General features: G+C 38.4%; 1 protein-coding gene across 1 annotated transcript in view; it reads right to left on the bottom strand.

Moving 5' to 3' along the window:
• The window catches only part of SI (sucrase-isomaltase), a 49,279-nt gene extending 36,430 nt beyond the window's left edge, over positions 1-12,849 (bottom strand). Inside the window, exons 1-7 of the mRNA XM_042881149.1 lie at positions 12,766-12,849; positions 8,622-8,870; positions 6,743-6,866; positions 5,658-5,731; positions 1,759-1,879; positions 1,560-1,669; positions 740-891 (exon numbers count right to left, since the gene is read on the bottom strand). Coding sequence (XP_042737083.1) covers positions 740-891; positions 1,560-1,669; positions 1,759-1,879; positions 5,658-5,731; positions 6,743-6,866 — 581 coding nt within the window. The 5' untranslated portion in view covers positions 8,622-8,870; positions 12,766-12,849. The remainder of the gene's footprint in view (positions 1-739; positions 892-1,559; positions 1,670-1,758; positions 1,880-5,657; positions 5,732-6,742; positions 6,867-8,621; positions 8,871-12,765) is intronic.
• Positions 12,850-13,143: the final 294 nt, after the last annotated feature.

A 13,143-nucleotide genomic window follows, 5' to 3' on the forward strand; every position in this document is an offset into this window, starting at 1 on the left:
AAATAATAGCTATTTAATAAATCTTGAAGCATTGATAATACAACTGTCATAGAACTCTGACAGGTAATCATTCTTTGATTTAATAAGTATGTTCTTCCTGACCCTTCCTCCCTTTTAATGGCTCTCAACAATATGCAACTAGTCCAGATCTATGTTTCTTTCTTTACTTTTAGGGAAAAAATGGGATGAAAGCATTCAATATACAGCATTTCAAATATTTTAAAGCATTACATGACCAGCTTATCACTGGCTAGCAACAACTACTATTCTATCATACATCTAAAGAGCAATCTGTGTTTGGTGATTCAGAGCTAAGGCGTGATTGTAACAGCTAAGATAAAAGATGGAATGAAGAGTATTTGTGATTTGAAGCACTAGGAAGGTCTTTGGATAACAAATACTCCTTGAGTAAAGTGGCTATAAAGATTTTGATAATACTGAAGGAAAGAGAAGGGCTAGCCAAATCTAAAGCCCTTACAACATCTCTTCTTACTGCAGCATTTCAAAAGGCCTCGCAAGAAGTCCTTGAAGAACATCCATCAGTCAAAAGACCAGAAGTAGGTAACATATCTAAGAGTGTACCTCACATATTGCATCTTAGGCACACCTTATTCACATGACAACAAATCTTTTTGTGAGGCAACATAGGCCTTCAGAGAAAACCAGCAACATCAGTGCTCATCAGGAAAAAAAAAACAAAAACAAAAACAAACAAAAAAAAAACACCAGTGTTACTTACAGCACATTCCCATTGCTTACTCTGGTCACCACAATACCAAAGGGATTTGATCTCACTTCCACTCTGTAGTTTAAATTGGAGGCTGCAGGTCCACTGAAAGAGCCCACATGCTCATGGGGGACTTCAAATCTTTGTGTTGAAGGATCAGTAATCTGCATATATTTAGAAACATTTGAAAACATTGCAACATTTTCCAGCATTAACACATAAATCTGATTTAGCATCTTTCTGTCCCTATCAGAGTCTCATCCTTCCATTTTCATTATCATTTTCTTTCCATTTTCATCACTCATTTTCAACTATTTCCCTACTTATATCTGACTTTGTTTTCTCCTGGTTTCCAGAGAAACCCACCACAGGAGGCTAGCTTCCAACTGAAGAAGCCCTGCTCAACCCCAGAAACCATCATTACCCCCATAGTCACTATGCAGACTGCTGAACTTTCCATAAAGCTTCAGAATACCTAAATATGTCTAACAGATTGCTTAAGAGATATGGTCAGACCATAAATAAAGAGGAAATAAATAAAACATTTGGCCCAGAATCTTTTCCTACAATGAAGAAAAGAAGGAGATACTGCAAAAAATGAATTTTTAAAAGTCTCAATAATTTCTCTATGAGGAAATCTCACTGTGATAAACCCTCATAATGCATTGCAAACCAGAGACAAAGAAAAGAAGAGTTGATAGCTTTTCAGTGGGAAGCACGATGGTGCAGCTGAAGGATTAACGGAGCCCTCCTAAACTCACTGCACAGAAATGGCCTGCTTAAAACCATATACAGAACATAAACCTTAAAACAACAGATGAAAAGGATTAACCTTGAACCGGAAGCGATTTGCTGTCTGATACTCTCCTGTGAGGAGGACAGTGTTGATATCTTTTCCAAAAAGAGAAGGTGATGACAGCCTTGTTAACGTGGCCTCAAATCCTAAAGAAAACACACAAATGGAAACACTGCTGTTTCAAATCAGACACCCAGATGTACATTAAAACCAGGTTCCTCAGCTCCCAGCTTACCTGTTTGAGTTGATCTTGTTGACCCATCTACTTTGTATCCATGGTTTTCAGAGAAAAAGCACCAGGGTACACTGGTATCACTCTGGGGACTCCAGCAGCAGCCACGCAATTCACAGATGCTCTGATTAAAGGACAGGAGAAACTCACATCAATTGATTTTGGAGCTATGAAATATGGTTTAGTGGCTTGTGGTAGCAATGGTAACGGGAGGAAGGTTGGACTAGATGATCTTGTAGGTCCTTTCCAAACTTGAGATTCTACAATTCTATGATTTTACACGATAAACATTCTACACTGCAACAATTGAAATGCACATGAAGTAATTTTTTACCCCAAACACCAGAAAACATAGTCACAATTGCTATCAGATAAACTCTTTCACTGAAAATCTATTTAGTCAATTCTAATAGAAACAACAACTTGGGTTGTTTTTTTTTTCCTTATTCAGGGTAGACACATAGACAATGATTTTCTCCTAAAACCTGAAGATTCACAGGAAGAATGAACACTTAAAAAATTAAGGAAACATTTGAGCTGTGACAGATACACTAGAGACTAACCAACACTCACACACTGGGGACTGGATAACATTTATGGTTTTCTTAACATCTAGTAAACATCTGGCTGGAAAACATCACATATGCATCATTTATCATTATGTATAGGAACTACATTTCAATGTCATTTCCTAGTATCAGAAATGTTAAGATTGCTTCTATAGAATCTTAGATTCAGATTGATTGATGATCGCTTTTTCTACAAAAACAAACATAAATCACCCTAGCAATTAAACCCACTGTTCAAAGTATATAACTCAGTATAGAGGCATCAATCTTTAATCTACACCTCAATACTCCAATAAACAGGAATATGTTTGCCTTACTGTTAGAAATTAACTTATTCACAAGTTGTCTGCACAAGTTCTGTGTTCATAGATTACACTTGCGTAACACATCACTGTAAATGCCCACAGGTTTTCCCATGTTGAAAACCAGATTAATTACTTGGAAGCAAAGGGCAGAAGTGATACAAGGACTACTGAGGGCAAAAGTCTCAGTGATCCTGGGCATTCAAATCCAACACACAGGTCTTCAAGACCCCTCCTTCCACCTGCACACTTGCACAAGCTCTTCCTGCTCAAATATTTTTGCTGATTGTGCCATATTTATTTAAAACAGTCCATATGTATAGATGAAGGTAGGCCAAAATCCACTGCTACTGGTGCAGGTTATAGAGCCCAGCCCAGAAAATTCAATTACTTGCCTCATTCTCTGAACAGAGAAAGCTCTAGCCCAGATGTAGTGTAAGTGTCAAAGGAGAACGCAGAGGAAATTCACAGAGCTATTAGCTCAAGATAATTTCATGCATTATTCTACAGTGTTTGGGCCAAGCACACCAAGTAGACTATGTATCAACAATACAGTTATGACCCCAATCTTCTTATCCCTTCCCAGACCACTGACTATCCCAATATATTGAACAACAGTTTATCCTAACACCTAACACTTCAAGCATCTCCTTTCCCAACTTCATCAACATCCTTTTCTTTTTCCCAACTACTTCTCATGTATGATTGTTGAATATTTTCACTAATTACTTTACAGGGCAGTGATACAGTGATAGGTTTTATTCTAGTGGATTTGTAAACTGTAGATCAGTACTTTTGTGGCACTTGGAGCTTGCTGCATGAGGAAGTAAGTGCACGAGTGCAAGATCGGTTATGCTTGACACTAGAAAGAGCAGAGTTCATTCAAAGGTATTGTCAAGGCTGTTACAGAGGCTATCATTTAGTGCAAATAAAGATAGGAGGTGGTCACAGTCTCTATTAAAGTAACGTACTAGATACCAACACACAACAAAGTCAAAGAAAGTGTCAAAGCTTCGTTAGAAATAATAGTGGAAATAAGAAAACAGTGTATGGTGGGAAACAAAACAAGGTCGCTTCTGAACACTGAACTCAGCACCAAGGACTGAAAGAATTGCTTGACTATGTGTCAAACTGCAATGTTTCTCTTCTTAGCATCAAAACAAACTTTTACCAACAAGATAAAAAAAAACCAATAACAACAAACCAAACAACAAACAATAAAGTCTCCCCTCAAGCTTTCAGAGGTCCTGTCCTGGACAGCACTAGCTCTGCTCATGGTAGGTTAGTTTTTACTAGTGTATTCTTCTTGTCTTATAAAACCAAACAACTTTCCATGGCAGTGACTAGTTAATAAAAGTGTGCTCTCTCTCAGGATTTTTATCTTTGGCAATCCTGTGATTGGTGAATAAATACTTCTTTGCTTGCTGTGCCCCTATCCTCTGCAAGCCCAGGCTTCACCTAGAATACCTCAGCAAATAAAGACATCAAGAGAGACACTAAGCTGCTACCTGAGCTCAGGCAAAGTATCATGCTCCCAGTTGCTTTTTATTCTTAAAACAACTATTAGAAACCACCACAGAGTCCTTTCCTTGTCAAATACCTGTAGTTTTAGAGCTCTGCCGGATGTAATACTAGAATAAACCTGAAGAAGGGTAACAAAAGTGCTTGCAGAAAAAACAGGACTCTAGATTGTGAGATGCATGCACCCAGCAGCTTTCTTCAGGGCAAAGATTAAAGGTGATGTTTATCTCTAATCTTCTGAAATTTGCTGCCCAGAATTCACTACGGAAAGAGCAGATTCAGGAATCATTTATTTTACCTCTAATTCCAGAGCAAGAACCTCGGTGTTCAAACCTGCATCTATAGACGTGGTTGGTTTTTGTTTTTTGTTTTCTGGTGACTTTATTGTGATTGTTTTTAATTATTCCTGATCACAAAGGGTAAAACGGAAGAGCAGATTTACAGTGCGGCTTGCAATTGCAACCAGAGCAAAACTATTTTCTTCACTTGTGATAAGTGTAGTGCTTAATATAGGGTGGCTAATCCTAAGGTAGTAATTAAAGATTAAAGTGATCTGCATGACACCTATCGTGGTGTGCTTGCTCCTGGAGCAAGGAACCAAAGAGAAGAGAAGCATGCTGTGAGTTGAGCCTTTACTACTCCGTTAACCCGCAAGGCTGTATTGAACTACATATCATAATACAACTCATGGCATGACAGCATCATTAACAACTGTCACTTCTGCAATTAGACTAGGAATTCACAGAGAGATAGAGAAGGTTGGTTAATCATTTTTATATCTCTGTGAATGGCATTAGCATCACACATCATGATGTACTCACTATATTTTCTCTCAAGCTGCACCCTACTAAGAAAAAAAAGAGGCCAGGCACCCATCATCTTCCATCAGAAAATGAAAACATCTATTATTAAAATGAATATTAATGATGATTAGAAAGCTAACAAAAATAACCTTTCTATAGCAACCACCACAAGAATTTTCTATGCTTGCTCAGATGAGAGACTACATTCAAGAAAGAGAGTAAGTGAGATAGTGAGATTCAGATCAGTTCAGAGAGGAAACTGACAGCATTATAAAAATCTCATGCAGTGAATCTCAATGTGCTATTTCTAAAACATGCTTTGCTGTAAATGCTTGCAGTTGGCCATCAGAAAAAAAGAAATTGCTTAGGCAAAGTTGTTAAAAACAGTATGTATTTCTAACCCCTCCTTGTTTGCCTAATTTTGTTCTCTCTTATCAACAAGCCAAATTGCTGGGGAGTATACTGACAGGGGTTTTCAACCCTTGACAATAAAGTGCTGCAGTGGCTAGAAAAAAGTCTGGCCTTATGACAACGGGCTAAAATTTGTCATACAGAAGTTATATGTGAAGTATTCAGGCATTCACAGACAAATAAAATTTATGAGGACCATCAGTATGTTAGAGAAAAGGTACATTTCCATAATCAAACATAGGATTTTATGTGGAAAAGCCTATTTTCTAATTGTTTTTATTATAATGTTCTCAGACCTTTGTTGCTGTTTGATCCGGGATGCAGTCAATTCTCTCCACTGTTAATATGTTCGGACATTCTGGTGTAAATTCTGTTAGGGAAATAAAATAACAGGTTATTTCCAAAATATATTAATATCCGGATTATCATTAAGTTGTTCTGCTGACTTTCTTACCACCTTGATCCTCTAACCATGAATACAGGCTCAAATGAGTTTAAGCTATTGCTACTATGATTTACCTTAACTTTGAAAAGCTGCACAGGACTATTCCTGATAAAGGTAGCAGAGCTTCACTTTTGTTTTTTTTGTACAAATGGGTGACATAAATTATTGTAATTGTGAAGATATATAGTAATTCAGTTTTCAGTAGGTCTTGTTATCCAGTCTGTGCTGCTTCCTTAGAAATTTATGCTGAATTACAATCAGAAGGGCTTTCTTTCATCTGAATAGTGCTGTGTAACTGCTCTTATGAGAGCTCCATCCCGTGAAATACTGCTCATCCAAAGAAGTTTGAGTTAGAGCATCATATAAACGCACCTTAAGGTTCATTTAAGAGTATAAGCAAGATGGGAAATGCCTGTTTACATGGTTTGGTAGTGATAAGACAAGGGGGAATGGTTACAGACTGAGGGGAGGTTTAGGTTGGATATCAGGAGGAAGTTTTTCACACAGAGGGTGGTGAGGCACTGGAACAGGTTGCCCAAGGAGGCTGTGGATGCCCCATCCCTGCAGGCATTCAAGGCCAGGCTGGACGTGGCTCTGGGCAGCTTGGTCTGGTGAGTGGTGACCCTGCACATAGCAGAGGGTTGGAACCAGATGATTTTGAGGTCCTTTTCAACCCAGGCCATTTTGTGACTCTATTATATAAATGCAACACTGAAACTAATTGGACTTAAAAACACAGCAGAGAAACGCTCACTCTTTTTCCCCCTTCTTGAACATTCATACTCTTTGAAAAGTTTAATCTCAACAACGACTTAAATGATGCCAACAGGCAATTCCAACAGGAGTACTATGGGACTTGTGAACATCTCAGCAAGCAGAGCTGAGCAGTTACCATTGAGGATTTTGCCTCTGGTCCTGGAGGTGAGAAATACTTACCTGTAGTTCTGACTGCAGGTACTCCTGTTGCTAAAAGCACAATGAGGACAATGGCCACCACCACCACCAGGCAGAAGAGGGCAATGAGAGTGATTTCCAGGCCACTGAATTTCCTCTTGCCCATCTAGGTCAAGAGGAACATCATTGGCATGAGAAAAACAAAAGCAATAGCTTGAAAAACTCTATAAGCTACAGTATTAGTTCTCAGTTCTTATATTTTCATACATTATTTAGGTTTTAAACCATACCTCCTAATCCTAGGATTAAAAATAAATCTCCTATTCCAGATAATTCACACAGATTACTGCATTATTACACTCATGGTCAACCACTGAGAAATGTGTTTTGTTCCCACTAAAGCACTTCTAAATACGCAAATATGAATTTTCTCCTGAGGTTATTTATGAAGTTTCTTACATTTTACTGAAGCACCAGAAAGAGCAACACAAGACCATTAATGTTGAACTGCACACCAGCAGGAAAACTAATTAAAACTGTTCTCCATCATGCAGATCGATATACATTGGCAGCAGCAACTGCATTTCACAGTTGGTTAAGAATATTTAACTTTATAAAACAGCATTAAATACAGAGAAACATCTTCTTTTTAGTCCAAGTAAGAAAATGCAGCTATGTGTGCACATTGCACTAGCACCTGAAAGCACTCTCAAGAGCTTTAGTGAGGACTTAAAAGAAAAATACTTTAGAAAAACTTCTGGGATGAGTTTTTGGCTTTTTGCTTGTTGTTTGGTTTGATTTTGTAAAAAAGACACTGTTAATCTAATGCACTTCCTTCGTTGCTGATCATTTCCTACAAGTATAATTTATTACCCCAGCACCACCCTTATTCCTGGAAATCCCACAGCCACCAGAATGAACAGACAATAAAAACAGTAAAGAAACACCAGCAATCTCCAGAACAATAAAGCTGATACTTAGATAAATGTACCGTCCTGTATGGAGGGCCACAAAGAGGCTGGAGCACCTCTCCTATGAAGACAAGCTGAGATTTGGGTTTGTTCAGCCTGGGGATACTTTACTGTGGCCTTCTGCTACTTAAAAGAGAGCCTACAAGAAAGCTGGAGTGCGACTTTGTAAAAAGTCATATAGTGATGAGGCAGTGAGTAATGGCTTTAAGCTAAAAGTGGGTAAATTTATTTAGATATTAGGAAAAATAAGTCTTTACTATGAGGGCAGTGAGGCCCTGGCACTGTGGGTGTGCTCAGGACCAGGCAGGATGGGGCTCTGGGCAGCCTGAGCTGCTAGGAGGTGTCCCTGTCCATAGCAGGGGTTGGAACTGGATGGGCTTTAAGATCCCTTACAACTCAAACCTATCTGTGATTCTACAGTGATTATTATCTAAGCTTTTTAAAATAACATAGTGCTATTCACATTTTCTCCATTAATATCAAAATTAGTAGCTATTGTTATGATTATAGTTACCTCCTAAGGGAAGTAACACATTTAAAACCTACCACTTCCCTGTATAGTTAAAAGCACATATTTAAGGCCTGTTTCTACAATGAGAAAATTATATTCCAGCAGTTCCTCCTCTGGGTTTCCTGTAGCATTGTCAGAATACTCATCAGCTGGGAGCCCTAACAAGTAAAGCTTATTTTTCTGAAAACCAAAATATTAAATATTAAGAATAAAGAAGAATATTAAAATTCTTTTCGTCCAACTCTCCCCACAACCCTGCAAACATCCGCAGCATTGTATTTCAGCTTTTTCATTCTCAAGGTCTCCTCCACAACCTGAGGCTTCTAAAACAAGGATTTATAATTTATAATTCATAAATGCAACTTTTGCTGTGCGACTTGGGCTCAGCAGCAAAGGGAAGGTCTGCAGTAACACAGATAGAATAAATGGGATGACGTACCTTAAAGCCCCTCTGCTTCCTTCATCTGCTGATCCTGGTTGTAAAGCTCAGTCTCAAAACCAATGTTTTATTCTCTGCTGTTATCAGTTCATTGCATTGTTTGCCAACCAATCTACCAATGGCAGGCACATACATAATTACAGGCAGGTTGCAGAAACTTTCTGAGCTAAAATTAGTTACTGTGGTTATCGTAGCCAAGTAATAGCTGGTTAATTAATAATATTTTGGTTCTGTATCACTCAGCAGGTTCTGTAAATGAGAGAAAAGCAGCAATAAAATGCCAATAAGTTTGACCATATTGCATGATTTAATGGCTTTACTGTACTTTTTTCATATCATTGTTAGCAGACGCTTGATGCTTCACATTCCTTGTCTATCATTTCTGCTTTAAGCATTGTATGAAGTCATTAAAGGTTCTCAAATGAGGAAAAAGACTTACTAAAATAATCATTAATAGATAATCAAATTTATGATCATTTAACATTTTCAGTAATTAACAGTGAATAACTAATGCTAATATTAATATAAACAGATTTGATGGGATCATAGCAGTAAATGTCAAAACAACAGTAGAAAGACGAAATATTAGCCTAGAAGAGAGTTTACAGGGAAGAATCTTCAATCATAGTATGCAGCCTTAATATTTAATTGAATTTTGACTTTCTGTTACAACAGATATAATCATGACATTAAATCTCTACTTTCCAAACTAAACATTTTGGTTCACACTGTTAAGAGTACTTAGAAATTATTTCTCAGTCAAGTGAAGGTGGCTGAGATAGATTTGAATTGTTCACAAATTGTGATGGATGCCCTCAACTCCTGCACTTGACCTACGACTTGCTAAGGCTTGTGAACCTTTGTAAGCCTCAGCATGGCCATTTCTTGACAGTGACGGTAGGGCACCAGCGCTCACAGCCACGACCACAAGCAAAGAGGGGTACAGCCCTAGATAAAGCAGGTGACCACTGAAATTCCTTATGGGAAAATAGCAAATTGCATCAGAACTTGAGAGAAATATGATAAGAATTCTAAGTGTGAAGATGAATCAATCACTTTATCTTACAGCAGACAGAACCTCAAGTGAGCGCCCCTGACTGAAGAGGTAGGATGCAAAGCAATGATCTCCTGCTGGGCTGAGACTTCTTTCAATGTTCAAGGTTGAAACATCCTCACTAGCTACTCCTGTTGGCAAGCAAAACTTTAATTTTTAAAGGTACCCAATTTACTTAGCAGCTTGAATATGCAGGAGACTAATCACTGTGACTCTTGTCATCATAATGAATTAATGGTATCAGTTTACTTAAGATAATAAATCCAAATGCTGCTGTATCGTTAGAAATGTGTAAGTGCTGGGTGTCTCCTGCAACATAAATTTACTCCATTTCCTAAACATTTCCCTTCCCTCTGGCAAATGCAAGTAAGAGAAGTGACCGCACAAAAGTAAATGGCTCTTTTTTTCCCAAGTCGGTTCTTAGAAGGCAAGATGGTTCTCTTGGAACCATTCTCCTCTACACAGATGAATGCCACCACTCTCAATGACTGCTTTTAACGTGCAGCCTGGTATTCAGGTATCTTAGCCTCTCCATTCCACTGTAACAACACCATGTACGTCTGCACATGTGCAAACAAGCTCTAGAAATCTAATTCTAACATCCCTCTTAATATTGCAAAATGTATTTCTTTATGAGTGCACACTGAGACACAACAGTGTCATGCGAATTATGAAGACAGCAATGATTCTGGAGGTCTTGTTTGTTTATCTCTGTTTTCCAAATTGAATTTAGTTGTTCCAGGAAAGTACTTAGTCCAGCAAAGCATATGGCCATGTGTTTCATTTAAACATGTCTGCAATCACACAGCCATCTACACAGCCATTTGTTTAAGTGCTTTCCTGAATTCATAGTGCTACAATCTGGTATTATCAATCAACTAGTACACATTTTCTGTGCAATTTGAGAACATAAAAGCACTGAACAGTGAGGTCTCTCAAGAGGGTTAACCAAGCAGGTTTCCCAGCCTAATGTGTTTTAATTTGTCTACAACGGATATCAACAACAGAGCTTTCAGGTCAAAATGGAGTATTGAAATCCAAGAAGCAGGAACTGTCATGGAAGGACATCTATCAAAGATCCAAGAGGAACATGCTGGTTCTCCTGTATTCCCTGCGTGTAATATTTACATAGGTGAAACAACTCTGAAATATCACTTCAGCCAGATGGGAGCTCTTCAGTGAAGTCATGGCCATGGTCAAGGAATAAAGAAGGCCAAATACTTTTTAGAAGCAGCTGTGGCAAATCCCATTCTGAAATACTCATCCCCCAAGCCTGGGAAAAAAGAAACTTGCTTGATTTACGTTCTGCACATTACAAGGCAGTTGCCAGCTGTGTCTTCTCCCTTCTCTGAAAGGAGATCTGAAAGGTACAACTGTCTTCCTTCAGTAGGAGATATCAGTCCTTATCACTGTTCTGTGTACTGAAGTGCAAATGCCTGTTCAGAGCAAAGACCCATAGTCTGTTCTCCGCTCCCAGCTCAGTTACTTATTAGCTGGATATCAGGTAGTGATTAGACCACATTCATCATCTGTGTGCTTCATGTTTTTTTCTTCCATATGGATGATGAAGTTGATGATTCTGCAGATGCTTAGAATGGTTTGATTAGCAATGTGTGCAGCTTTTTACCTAGAGAACTGCATAGGGTCTGGTCTTTCCAAAGAATCACTGTACTGCTATTCCATTAAGACTTATTATTGAAGTGTCCCATAGCTGCTCCCATGCTTGAGCTTCTTTCTCGGGAACAGCAACATAGGGATCACGTACAGGGCATCTCCAAACAGCAAGGCACAGATATGCTATTGTTTCTATCTAAATATATCTGCATATATATGAACACTACAGGTCTTGCACACATAGGGTAATAGCTAACTTTTTCTTGAGGAAAAAGAACAAAAACAGATATCCTAAGTGAGCAAAAGTCAAATAATTTGGCCAAATCAACATTTTGGTGAGTCTCAGATTCCGTGTGACACGACTGCAAGGTTTGTTGGCAGGAGACCCAACCTGTTCCTGCTGTAACTCTGCTGCAGTAAGTCAGCTTGTACTGGTAATGACTTTCCTCCCAAGAATTTCAGGACACGTTGGCAAACTAATGAGGCAGATGCACACAAGCAGAAAACCCATCCAAATTCAGCATAGCTCTTCGAGGATTCCTGGGAACCCACCATACAATCCATCCATCAATTAACAAGCAGATCACATGGATGATATTCCTGCCCTCCACAATCATCTTATTAGGCACTGAAATCACAACAGACCTATTGCAGTGTTCAAATGAAAATGTCTATATAGAGATACAGATAGATAAAGTCCTCTTCACACTTAAAAAGATAAGACTTTAGAAACTCCAATATAACAGACCCAACCCACAAAAAGTGCTAAGTGAAATATTACAGCACATTTCCAACTATTGTAGAGAAAATGGGGGGCTCTGTGAGTTATGTGGGGCTCTGTGAATAAATGCACAGTGTTAAAGCAGAAGCTGCAGATAAGCAAACCCTGTTTAGACAACACTGTCTTATACTCTGAGACTAAGTCAATGCATGCTCTCTCTGGTTTGATAGGTATGAAATTATTAAATGACCTGGGAAGTGTTTAAATAAGAGTAGAGGAAAAGTTAGGTTGATAATTCTTCATTTTTTATGTATTGTACCTTATCGTCTTTATCAGATGGGGACATAGAAATCTGGATAAAGCCTCTCATCTTCTCTCAAAACTACCAAACAAAGTAAGCATTATGAGCTTGAATTCAACCTGAAAAAGTTCACTGCACATCTTAATCACTTCTTCAGCACTTTGCTAAGACATCAGTAAAGGCATGGAACAACTGATGTGTTCACTGTACAGTTTGCTTACTGCACCACCACCCTCTGGTCCTCTACTGGCAGCCCCAAGTTCTGTAGGGAAAGGGATGGCAGAGAAAATACTTTCAGAAAGTTCATTAATGTCTATTAGAAACCAAATGCTTGTCACAACATAGGCATCATCTTTCTCCTCTTTAAAGCTTCAGTGAACACAATATTCAGCAGAGACTTTGAAAGCCTGTGTGAGACAGCTCTTTTATGGAAATTTCTAGGCAAAAGTCTTACCTGAGCTCCCTAGGAGATTGTTACTGCAGCTGCAGACCTGAGCATGAAGGCATGCCACAGTTAAGTTGTACAACTTGTTACAGGTTTCCAAAAAGGACAAAAAAAACCTTCCTATATCTAGAAGAAAACAATGATAACAATAATAAAAAAGTAGCCAATTCTAAAGATGAACTGAGCAAGAAAAAATAAAAAGAAAAAATAAAGTATACTTACCCTAGAATGTTCATCATGTACTGAACTGAGATTAATGTAAACATGGTCAAGAGAAAGAACTGAGAAAGCCTTGGGAAATACATTGCAAACATTTATTTTCTCAGTGGACTTTGAAGAATACAGATACGAATTCCTTCAGAGCTGTCTCCTTTTCCTGAAGTGCAT

The sequence above is a fragment of the Lagopus leucura genome, unplaced genomic scaffold, assembly GCF_019238085.1.
Source record: "Lagopus leucura isolate 7727_CA_CO unplaced genomic scaffold, USGS_WTPT01 Super-Scaffold_100029, whole genome shotgun sequence".
NCBI classification, from domain to species: domain Eukaryota; kingdom Metazoa; phylum Chordata; class Aves; order Galliformes; family Phasianidae; genus Lagopus; species Lagopus leucura.